At 40.2% G+C, this 11,974-nt stretch overlaps 2 protein-coding genes across 2 annotated transcripts; one reads left to right on the top strand and one right to left on the bottom strand.

Moving 5' to 3' along the window:
* Window positions 1–64: 64 nt before the first annotated feature.
* On the bottom strand, window positions 65–4,898 carry LOC131139571 (cell surface A33 antigen-like). Its single transcript, XM_058089301.2, has 7 exons — window positions 4,708–4,898; window positions 3,451–3,617; window positions 3,154–3,370; window positions 2,314–2,478; window positions 1,899–2,015; window positions 1,669–1,795; window positions 65–1,440 (listed from the first exon to the last, which is right to left on the bottom strand). The coding sequence occupies exons 1-7, from the start codon at window positions 4,745–4,747 to the stop codon at window positions 960–962; spliced, it is 1,314 nt and encodes a 437-aa protein (XP_057945284.2). The 5' UTR covers window positions 4,748–4,898; the 3' UTR covers window positions 65–959.
* Window positions 4,899–7,793: 2,895 nt separating this feature from the next.
* grpr (gastrin-releasing peptide receptor) lies at window positions 7,794–11,754 on the top strand. The gene is made up of 4 exons (XM_058089777.2): window positions 7,794–8,104; window positions 9,526–9,877; window positions 9,957–10,070; window positions 11,273–11,754. Exons 1-4 carry the CDS (start codon window positions 7,794–7,796, stop codon window positions 11,558–11,560), a joined length of 1,065 nt encoding a protein of 354 aa, XP_057945760.2. The 3' UTR covers window positions 11,561–11,754.
* The last annotated feature ends 220 nt before the right edge of the window (window positions 11,755–11,974 follow it).

Below are 11,974 nucleotides of genomic sequence, written 5' to 3' on the forward strand. Positions count from 1 at the left end.
ACAGACGCGAAATTTAATTTAGCTATTTTAGAGGTGAGGCACTGCCCTCTAGTGTTCACGATTCAGACAACCTGTATTTTCTATCAGCCTTACTTTATTTCATCATATTATCTAAGGTGGAATACACTGTACATTGTTCAATAAGAGCATATACATCTATCAGCAAGTAACTCAGTAAATCACTGAGACTGGCATTGTTTCCAAACATCAGAAATATACCCGTTTTAATCCCGTCACTGTACAACTATATTGTTTGGAATGTGTACCATTCAGCAGTAGTACATTTATACTCGCACACATTTCAAAGTCAACGCCACATAGTAGAATTCTGCATGTAGCTATAAAGATAAAAAACACAACACAGATACACAAGCATAACTAGAGTTCATTCACAACATATGAACACACAGGAAATAACTAGGGTACCGCTAATTCCATTGTTTTGCTATATCTAAAAAATGAAGGTAAAGTACTTAAAATGGATCAGCAACAGTGGTGTAAAATGAAATAAAATTCATCTCAAGCACAAGAACTGTTAAACCTAAGTGTCTGTATTGCATCAGACATAGAGCTGCCCAGAACTGTTATATGCGCAACATCTACGCCTGAGGAGTGTAACTATATACTGTACTCATCGTGCCATTGCCACAATATGCACAACAAAAGAGAGAAGTGATAGAGGAGCTATAGGCTGTATAAAGCAAGTGGAGGTTTGACAATATGGAAGCTACGTTCACTTATAGCATGCTGTCTGCAGAAACAGCTGATGTCCATATCAACCATGGATGGAATGAGGTTTATATAACAAACAATGAACATTAGATGTTGGTTAACAATCCCGAGAGTTGTTTACAGTTGCGAATTACTTTTTTCAACCATTACACAGCTGGCCTCCTGAGGTGGAAATGAGCGCCCGCTTGTGGGCACCATTGTGTAAAAACAAGCTGGAGGATGCCGGCTTAGTCATCATAGTCTCTTCTACGTGGCTTATCGGATGGGACAGGGGGTCTTTCACGGTCATCATAGGGCTCATCGTAGCGGTCATCATCACGGTAGCGGACTTCTCTGTCTCTCTCAACGTCACGGCGACGGTTGTCAGCATAACGGTCATGGCGGTCATTATACCGTTCACGGGAATTGGAGTAGTCACTGCGATGGTCGTCATCGTAGCGGCGATCAATGTAATCACTTCCACCATCATCGTAGTCGCTACGACGACCGTCGTAATCCCTCCGACGATCGTTGCTATGATCATCATAATCTCTGTGGGGGTCGGGGTCACGTTCCCTTCGTTCCCCACGTTCTTCAGGCTGGTCACGAAGCGGGGCCCTCACGTCGGAGTGATCATCATCGTCAGCGGGTCTATCATCTGACGTCTCAGCATGGCGCCTCTCACCATTCCTGTCTTGCTCTTTGCCAGGGTATCCTTCTTCACGAACTCTGGAAAATAAGCGTAGCATTGTTGTGTGATTGCAAGTGGGGACATTTCATTTCATAAGAGATATTTCAAGTCTTTGCACTACACTTACTGTAATTAGTACTACTCGGTAGCAGATACAGTAACTCAGTGACAGATGACAGCTTTAAAAACTTTAAACTTACAAAGCCACATGCTCTTAGTATCAAGTTAACCTCTGCTTAAGTCCGTGTTTATTAGTTTTTTTTTACCCCATAGCATATTCCTCATCTTCTTTCTTCTTGCGGCAACAGCAGCAATAGATGACTATGCCAAGTATGAGCAAAGCTGCAACAACTCCTACAATTATTCCTGCAGTGGAGCCAATATTCATGGTTCCTAGACAGAGTGGATGGAAGACCAAGTTGTTGAGTGAAGCACGTGTCAAGTGTCAAGATGACCCGTTTTTGTAAAAGATGCTAAAAAGGATGGGGTTTCTCACGTGGTATGACCGAGAGGGTGATGTTGCAGCTGGCAGAGCCAACCTTGTTCCTGGAGGTGCAGGTGTAGTATCCCGATGTTTCTTTGGTGATGTTGAATAGAGACAGAATGCCTCCTCCTGACAGACAAGAGGAAAGATTTCATAATGAAAATCAAGACCAATCTAAAAGTCAGCATGTTAAAGAACAGTCCAACGTATTCTAAATTACATTAGCAAAATAATACATAAAGATACTCAGTTTTGATTAATATTGTCAGTACTATTGTTAGTTTATTGGTGTATAAATGTACAGATGTACAGTGTGTTCCATAACTTTGGCTAAGACCACACCATTACAAATGAGAGTAAGCAGTGTGTTATCATTTTGTGTTACCAGGTTGATGTTCCTGTGAGAAACGGTCTCTCGGGTACTTACTGCTGGTCGTTCTTGGGTCTTTAATATGGGGAATTTTCCTGGCATTAAGACTGGTCCATTCGTACTGGGGTGATGGTGAGCCCTCCTTTGAGACACAGGTCAGGTTGATGTTGTGCCCATATTCTGATTTCCCTTGGATGGCACAGATGGGCACAGCTGGTGGCACTAAAATCATAAATAAAATAATAAAAAAAGTAACCATTATTACCTTCGTAAGAGTTTCTGATAGACCTTTTGTTTTGTATTGGATTGCACATGTACTTAATGAAGGGTCAGGTGAGTGTTCAAGGTTCCTACATAGCTGACATTTCAAAGTTCCATACTTTTTCCAGACTTTATAAAATGATGGAATTGTTTGTTTTTAATATTCTGAATATGTATGCCTTTATGTCACCATAGAATTTTCCAGAAGATTATAACTATGTAATATACTATACGTAACTCATACAAAGTGTTGGCCATTCGACTTGTCAATCTTCCCAAATACGTTGTCCACTGTGTGCTCTCACACAAACATCTTAGCTGCCCTAGCAAGTGCCTAAGAAAAAAATGTTTGTAACGTATTTATAATTGTTTCTTTTAGACAACTGAACTATCTTGAGGAGCATTTTAAACATCACCCAGAATGCACATGAATAAAAGATGTGTGATATAAAAAAAAAGAAAACAAAACAATAGTAACAGAATTATTTTCTCACACTCAGGTTTCTATTTTCTATATACCGGTACTTTTCCAGACCTGGAAATGTATACAATCAAATTCCAGACTTTTCCATACTTTTTGTAGGAACCCTGAACAACAATGACAGTATGTGATTTTTCCACCCAACAAAACTTTACCTACAACCACCAAATTGGTAGTAGCAGCTGGCTGGCCCTCGTCATCGCCTGGGATGTTGACGCGACACTCAAATTGTTTCTCGTCTTCTGATTGTATTGAAGCCAATCTCAGGTTGGCCTTTCCAGAGGCCACGTTTATATCCAGGGACACCCGCTTTTCATATTTTGCTTTGATGTCAGTCACTGAGCCAGCAGAATAATAGGTGACGATTGTTTTCTGTTGAAACAAATGTCAGAATGATTAAAATGAGAACAAAAAAAATGTTGTATTCTCTAGTAAGATAGATAAGAACACACCCTTTCGCCATTGACTTCCAATTCGGTCACAGACCACTGAACAATCACTTGTGGCGGGTTGGTAAGCCTGCTTGTAAACGTGCAGGGCAATGTGATGTTTGCACCTCTGGAAAACTCATACTCTTCCTCTGGAATGGTCACTTCCAAGGCACCGACTCCTGACATCACTGAAATAATTTCAAAACAGACAAATTTATATTATCATTATTCTTACAAACTCAACAGACACATTACAAGTGGTTAGAGCACAGGCCACACAGCTAGGAGACCCGGGTTTGATTTCTCGCCTTGGGCATCTTTGTGTGGAGTTTGCATATTCTCTGTGGGTTTTTTCAGGGTACTCCAGTTCCAAAACATTTTAGGTTAATTGGCAACTCCAAATTGTCCATAGGTATGAATGTGAGTGTGAATGGTGGTTTGTCTATATGTGTCCTGTGATTGGCTGGCGACCAGTCCAGGGTGTACCCCGCCTCTCGGCCAAAGACAGCTGGAATAGGCTCCAGCATGCCTGCGACCCTCGTGAGGATAAGCGGTAGAAAATGGATTAATTAATTTTTTTAGGTATATTTTATACTGATGATCTATGAATGTTAATCGACATTGAGTAACACCATCTGGCTCAGATTAACTGTAGAGTTAAAGCACTTTTAGCATTTTGTTGGACAAAAGATTAAAAAAAAAAAGACTAATGCATGAGTACAGTCTTGCAAAATCTTTGAACAGGGGTGTTCAAAGTGCGGCCTGGGGGTTATTTTCGCCTGTGGAACACAGTATTCTAAAAATACAATGAATCAAGACAATTACAAAAAAACAAAGATTTAAAAATTAGATTTAAAATATGACCTCGTGTCCCTCTCTAGAAAAAGTGTGGACACCCCTGGTATAGGGCGTTTCCCACTTTATTTCACTCAATGCTATATTTTCATGTACCAGCAGATGCCATAAAATTATTAGAAACATCTTGTTTTGGCAAATAATTGTCAATGATATCCTTTCTGCTAACAGGCACAATAGGCGCAATTCACAGTGCTAATAGTTATCACCCATAGGCCTAAACTGAACTACATACAGACCAAATATCCTTAGAAAACCTAAAACAATGGCTCTATCATGCAACAGTTTGCTTAATAATGTATTAGTAAATACATACGTAATAATCACAATGAAAGCGATATATCATTTTAGAAATGACACATGGGCTAACAATCAGACGCAAACAGGTGTGGCTAAATTAAAAAAATGTGCCTTATTACTTACTTAGACACAGAAGAGTGAAGGTAAAAATGTTTGTCTCCATGGTCACGCCGTTGAATAAACTCCGTCCTTTTGTTTGTCGTTGGAGTGAAAAGAGGACAAACTTACAAATTTACATCGAAACCTGTCGACGTTACTTGGGGAGTGACGGGCTCCTCTGGGTGCGCCCTCAAATCGGCGATTGACTGACAGTGCTGTGAGCCAATCACAAAAGCCCCTGCTAAGCATGTTACATTCTTTTCCCGCCCCCCTGGCATGTTTTGGCCTGTCCTCTCTTCCATAGACATAAAATGCAGGTACACACCTTTGCAGAATGAGACAAGAATTGTACAGTAATGTTCATGTACTCTTATTCCATCCAAACATGTCAATCATGGGTTGCATGGACAAAGGATAGGATTAAAATAGATTTTCAATTTGAGCATAGAATGAAAAACGAAACAAAACAGACCAACGGGTGGTGGAAATAAACAAAATGGAGACTACTGTGAGAAGCAGAAGCGTTTAAACCCGTCGGACTGGTTAAGCAAGAATGTGACCTATGTGTTTAAAGTGAATCTGGAGAGGGCAAGGATATGTTTGTGATCTTCACAAGAACTCCAGTCTTTCTTGACCCATTGAACCAAAAGGCACAAGACTTAAAATATTATTTGCACTCTCGGTTTAAAATAAGGTAGAAAAATTAACAAAAAGGTTAGTTACTGAGGAACTATATGAAGAACTATGGAACTGATGACGAAAGCACAAAAAGTAGTTACTTAGGAACACAATGAAGAACTATTGAGGAACTAATGAGTATGCGGCCCAAATGTGGCCCGCAGGACACTAGTTTGAGGCCCCCGCCTTGATATGAAAGTTTAATGTTAGTGCGGCCCGCGCAAGTTTGATATGGATGCTGTATGGTATCATGTACCCAGAAAAAAATATTACATTTGATTAATGTTCATGTTAAAGGTTAAGTAACTGTTAATAGTTATCCTCCCTATCCGTGTGGAAGTGGTAAGTTTTTGGCTATTTCAGTTTAAAGGAAATAACTCAAAGGCTACCGTTTAGGTCGCTAGCGCTCTAATTTGTGAGTTAGCATGTGTCTCAAGACCCTGCAGTTGCGCAATATGTTGTAAATAAAAAGAGTATAAATGTGACTATAGTCGTGTTTTGTCATGTCTACAGGGCTCTAATAATGCTTTGTTCATTTTAATCTGAAAAAAATAATTTGGTTTCTTATGTTTTTATTATTTGCCGTTGTATTATTATAATATTTATTTATTACTGATTGATTTTTTTTATTCTTGATTTGTTTATTTATTTTTCATCTTATTTTGTGCAGAAAAATGAAAATTAAGATATTTGAGAACAGTGGAATGTTTTATCAGAGCTTTTATTGTAGAAAATCGGAACCAAAACATTGAAAAAGTTTGTATATTTTTCTGTTTTTAATAAATGCGTTTTTTTTTTTTTTTGGAAAACCTGATGCGGCCCAGCCTTGCCCAGACCCAAGCTCCAGTGGCCCCCAGGTAAATTGAGTTTGACTATCTCTCACGAGATGATTGTGGTTTCTAAATTACGGATGATTGTCAGGCATCAGATTGATTAGCCGGCGTACGTTGTTATAGTTGAGTGTCTCCAATATCACTTTGCCCTTATCAATTTGACTGTAGACTATAGTAAAAGATCACCTGGACACAAAACTGCAATTTTATGTACTATATGTTGCAGCCAACAATCCAATTATATTTTGAAAACTATTTGATGGCATCTATTTACCCATTTACCCCACCATATAACACCAGATCCTTTGTGATACTGGTGCAGCAAAACAGCCATGTCCGAAACACAACAGCATAAATACTCAATTGATTACACAAGTAATTACTGTGTGAGGCATTTATCATCTACAATCAGTCTCACTAAATTGTTGGTTTGATATTTACATGACATTTTACCCTGCAAGTCACCTTCCTCTTGTATCCTTCAATAATGACTTTTATTGTATTTTGGCTAAGTACATATAAAGGATCAATAGGTGACAATGCACCCTCTGATGTTCTTTTTTGCAGCATGATGTCCTCCCTGCTGTTGCTTGATGGAACCAATTTCAATTCAACAAAAGCCAACCCAACATTGCCAGAGATTATAAGGGATTTCATGTGTTTTTTTCTCCATAATACTACACACTACTGGTCAGTGTGTTCAATTCTCAACTTGCTTGAATTAAATGTTTTCAGTCATTGAGAATTTTGAGTGTCTGCTGACTATCTCCTTTTCATTCAGAGCACCTTTGACGTTTCATTACGTTCAAGCAGACAGACTAGACAGGCAATTTAGAGCAAGTCCATCCATCCATCCATCCATTTTCTATACCGCTTATCCTCACGAAACTATCCCAGCTGTCTTTGGGCGAGAGGCGGGGTACACCCTGGACTGGTCACCAGTTAATCACAGGGCACATATAGACAAACAACCATTCACACCACACTTACAAGTTATTGAATATAATGACAGTACCTCAGTGAAGTCTGCATTGACCAAGGACGTAAATCAAATCAAATCAACTTTATTTGTATAGCACTTTTCCTGCAAAGACATGCAACACAAAGTGCTTTACAGAATTAAAAACAATTACCACAATTAAAAGGAAAAACATATACTAAGAAGGCAGATTCGAGCTACTTGCAGGGCATTTTGTTCCTATGCGATGCAAACTGCAAAAATATGAATATGGAATTTTCAAAAAAGGAGATGGCTTTATTTAGTTCATGAATTTGGTGACATATTACCTCTGCACATGGATAACTGCTATAATGACATAGGTTGAATAAATTCTATAGGTCAGTTGTAAATAATATGCATGTTGAGAACCTAATAATATCAAGATCACAGTGATTGCAGCTTGTGTGCTATTGGCTATCATGCTGAGGACCAGCCCCCACATACCCCTAATGCTCAAACTGCTTGCTTCAAACCCTCAGGCACTGGACACATCATTTTCACCACGCTATTTGTAAAGATAGGTCTCATCTGAGTTGGCAGAGATGGTGCACTTGTATTCATATTGATCACACATGTCTTCATTCCAAAGCCGAGCAGAGATGATGAGTTTGTCCGGTGCGGCCATTGCCTCATTGTATGGAGTCATCGGTCTGCTGGGAATCGTCGGCAACATCACCCTCATCAGGACGCTCTGCTCTACCAATTCTGTCTGGAATGTCCCCAGTGTGTTTATGTCGAGTCTTGCGCTCGGTGATGTTTTGCTGCTGGTGACCTGTGCCCCGGTGGATGCCAGCCGTTATCTGACAGAGGAATGGATGTTTGGGAGAGTGGGCTGCAAAGCCATCGCCTTCATTCAGCTCACCTCAGTTGGAGTGTCCGTGTTCACTCTCACAGCGCTCTCTGCTGACAGGTAGCCATTGCACCAACTCTTTTAAAGTCACTGTTTACAGGGATGTTTGTTTTTTTTACAGCTTTGCACATTTCATGTTTTTCATAATGATAATTTTGTGAAAGAATATGCACTACATTGTATTGTGTGAATGCTGAAATGACAGCAAATGCCGATTTATTGATAACATTTATCTGTATTATCACTGCCGCCAATTCACTATTTAGGAGCAAAGGTTGACTGACGAAGACTATTTTTTAACAATATCTTTGATTTAGGATTGCAAAGGCAAACCGCTACATTCTTAACAACGGGAGAATATTGTCCACAGTTTATTCTACCATTTACTCAAAGCCTACTGGAGTAGGCTACTTCATACCTGGCACTAACAGACAGTACACAAGGTAGGCGGAGTACTAAAGTGTATGCAAATCACAAGTCAAAGCAGTACGGGGAGAAGGAGGGACAACTGCAAAGAACTCAAACTATGGTCATGGTGTCAGATAAATACATAGAAGAGAACAAATAAATAAATACACACATTGTATTTAAATACACACTGGGTATTTACTTGTATACATAAAAATAAATGACGGAAGGACAAAAAACCTAATACACAACATTAAACACATTAACTGTTGAAAAGCAATGCCACAAAGCATGATGGGAAATTGCGCTAGACAGGCATACCCGACAGCTACCCCAATTGTGCCAAAAGTTGCATAGAGTGCTTGGAATCAGACCCAGAGATGGTTCGTTCAGTTCCCGATTTGGGCTCAAGCTACTCCTACTTTCATTCTACGTTTTAGCGTATTTCCACAGCATTTCAGTCCAGCTTCAGCTTCCAAACGGCTCTTGTGTTCATTCTAAATTACAACTTAGTTTTGTTTGTGTTTCAGCATTCACGTGTCATTGTCTAGTTTAATTTATTTTTTTCATGAAAGCATAATTTGTACATAACTGCAGAACAGGTTTCAGATCAACACCTTCATCACAAAGAAAAAAACTATTTGCCTGCACCCTAATTGAACAAACAAACATCGCATACAATGGTTTAATCACAAATGGGTGTGGCTTAAATCTGTGATTCATGAATCATGAATCATGATTGTAAGTCTGAAATTGACATGGATTGATCAGAGGTCTCAATATTATTTCAGATATATGTGTGTAAGTGGTCTATAAGACAGGTTTACCATGCAATTGGCTGGCAACCAGTCCAGGGTGTATTCTGCCTCTTGCCCAAAGTCAGCTGGGATAGGTTCCAGCATATCCCTGCAACCCTAATGTGGATAAGCGGCATAGAAAATGGATGGATGGATGGAATACAAGTTGACATTACAGCATATAATCACAGTGCAAATATTGAGCAGCATGAGGATGTCAATACAACAATCAGACTAACCTTCTTGCTTATTCATTGCTTTACATATTCAAATCAGGTACAGGGCTATTGTGAGGCCATTGGACATCCAAACGAGAAACACTACAACCAGCATTGTCCTGAAGGCGGCGCTCATCTGGCTCTTGTCTCTGGTTCTGGCTATTCCCGAGGCTATATTCTCTGACCTTCACATATTCAACATCCCCTCCAAGAATGAGAGCTTCGTCACCTGTGCTCCATATCCCCATGTTGGGGAGCTCCATCCAAAAATCCACTCTACCGCCTCCTTCCTCATTTACTACATCATCCCCCTGTTGGTCATATCTGTGTACTACACGTCCATCGCTGGCAGCCTGATGAGGAGCACAATCAACCTGCCTGTGGAAGGGAACATGCACGCAACGCAGCAGGTTTTAGATTCATTGCTACATATTTGAATTTATATGTTTAATTTTATAGGTTTGACCATTTCTTTTTAAACACCAACAGATTGAATCAAGAAAGCGCTTGGCCAAGACCGTGTTCGTATTTGTTGGCCTCTTTGCAGTGTGCTGGCTGCCCAGTCATGTCATCTTCTTATACCGCTCCTACCACTACTCAGAGGTAGGTATAGGCAAGATATACACCCACTTGCCACAACAGTATGTGTTATCACACTCAGACATATTTCTTACAACAATAAATAATAGTAAAATCTAAGGTTGACCTCCAGCTTGGAATTACTTGTTTTGTCATTTTGACAAATTTAAATAGGAACCATTGTAGCTGTAACTCAGCCCAGCTTGGCTAAGTTGAGGTCAGTTGTACATTACATTTCCAGTTACTGTATGACCACTCTATACACCACGTATTGCTCTTTACATATAACATGCAAAAGTCCTAATTTAGTGTTCATTACTTCTGACATGTCAATGATACTGACAAAGTGAATGAGTTAGAACTCATCACTTGTCCCTTGTGTTGTTGTATTCAGGATGTCATTGTTTGTGGAGGTATGTCACTGATAATAGTGCTGTGTTAATCCAGGCTAAATAGGAATTCGAACAAGTGTACAGAGTTTGTCTTACCTGGGGATACTTATGTTGTGTGAAAATTAGGGGAGGAGCCGCCATGATTCTCTGGATTTTATAGGTTTGGTGATGTCATTAGACCATACCATGTACTGGAGATGGTGGGAGGGGATTGTAAATTTGGATGGGTATTTAATCTTGGGTTCGGGTAGGGAAATATGTGTGTGGGTTAATATTTTATGGAGATTAGTAGTAGCAGTGGGGTCGCATCAGATGATGGTGTTGAAATCCATTTTTAAGAGTTTCATGATTAGATGTGTTTTGTAGACTCACCCATGGACGAAAGTGGGACATTCTGGGCAGATTAGGAGCCCTGTAAGAGGAGGGTGGAGGCAGTATTGGATTTCAGTGATGTGAGCGAATACCTTTTTTTCTTGTTGTTGTTTTGGGAAGTCAAGTCATTTCTTTTTTCCCCAATTTATTTTTTTTTATTTTTAGTGTTTTCCGTAAGTTTCTCTGCCTCCTGAATTGTTTTGGCCTTCGGACACCGCATTACGACACCTCACCTGGTGTGCCAGCTTGTGTGCTCCTCCCTCCAGACACACCTGTTTATCGAAGAAAGGTTCCTAGTACAGTAGCTATAAATACACGCATATGAATACACCTGCACTGAAAGGACAGTCCTGACATCTAGAGGACAGGCTTATGTACTGCATTAAGATACACCTTCATGATGTAATATAATGTACACCCATTAATGCATTATTTCTATGTATTATCTTTATTATCCCTGAGGCGGACACGTCCCTGGTTCACCTTGTGTGCAGCGTTGTCGCTCGTATCCTGGCCTTCACCAACTCCTGCCTCAATCCTTTTGCCCTGTACCTGTTGAGCAAGACCTTCCAGAGGCAGTTCAACGAGCACCTGTGTTGTTGCTGCTGCATGATCACCAAATCCTCCTCCCAGAATTCCAGCCTGCATAACAACATGCGTATGACCTCTGTCCACAGCACACGTCACTCCATGGCTAGTGAGAGCGTGATGGACGCGACTAAGCCATGCTGTCAGGAAGATTATGTGTAAATAGTTGGAAGATGAGAAGAAGTTGTGCACAGTGTGTCTGTTTTCTTACATAACATTCGATTTCATTCATCAATGTTGAGCCTTGTATAAAGTGTAGTCTTATCTACACTACGTACTGTTTTAGGTGTCTAAATGTCAGTTATTGCACTTGTATGTATCTTGTGTGAGCTGCATGGTGGAAAGTGGTTAGACCAGAGGCCTCACAGCTGGGAGACCAGAGTTCGATTGCACCCTTGGGCATCTCTGTATGGAGTTTGCATGAGTCTGTTTTCTTCGGGGACTCCGGAAACATGCACGTGGCGACTCCAAATTGTCCATATGTATGAATGTGAGTGTGAATGGTTGTTTGTCTATATGTGCCCTGTGATTGGCTGGCGACCAGTCCAGGGTGTACTGGTAGCTGGGATAGGATAT

This window comes from Doryrhamphus excisus, linkage group LG13, assembly GCF_037039965.1.
Source record: "Doryrhamphus excisus strain RoL-2023G ecotype Guam linkage group LG13, RoL_Dexc_Guam_v1.1, whole genome shotgun sequence".
Lineage (NCBI taxonomy): Eukaryota > Metazoa > Chordata > Actinopteri > Syngnathiformes > Syngnathidae > Doryrhamphus > Doryrhamphus excisus.

Coding starts and splice junctions, on each gene's coding strand:
- grpr (XM_058089777.2), top strand. CDS start 7,794: ATGATGAGTTTGTCCGGTGCGGCCATTGCCTCATTGTATGGAGTCATC. Junction 8,105..9,525: donor ACAGCGCTCTCTGCTGACAG/GTAGCCATTGCA, acceptor TATTCAAATCAG/GTACAGGGCTATTGTGAGGC. Junction 9,878..9,956: donor ACATGCACGCAACGCAGCAG/GTTTTAGATTCA, acceptor AAACACCAACAG/ATTGAATCAAGAAAGCGCTT.
- LOC131139571 (XM_058089301.2), bottom strand. CDS start 4,747: ATGGAGACAAACATTTTTACCTTCACTCTTCTGTGTCTAA. Junction 3,618..4,707: donor CTTCACTCTTCTGTGTCTAA/GTAAGTAATAAG, acceptor AAATTATTTCAG/TGATGTCAGGAGTCGGTGCC. Junction 1,796..1,898: donor CACCCTCTCGGTCATACCAC/GTGAGAAACCCC, acceptor CACTCTGTCTAG/GAACCATGAATATTGGCTCC.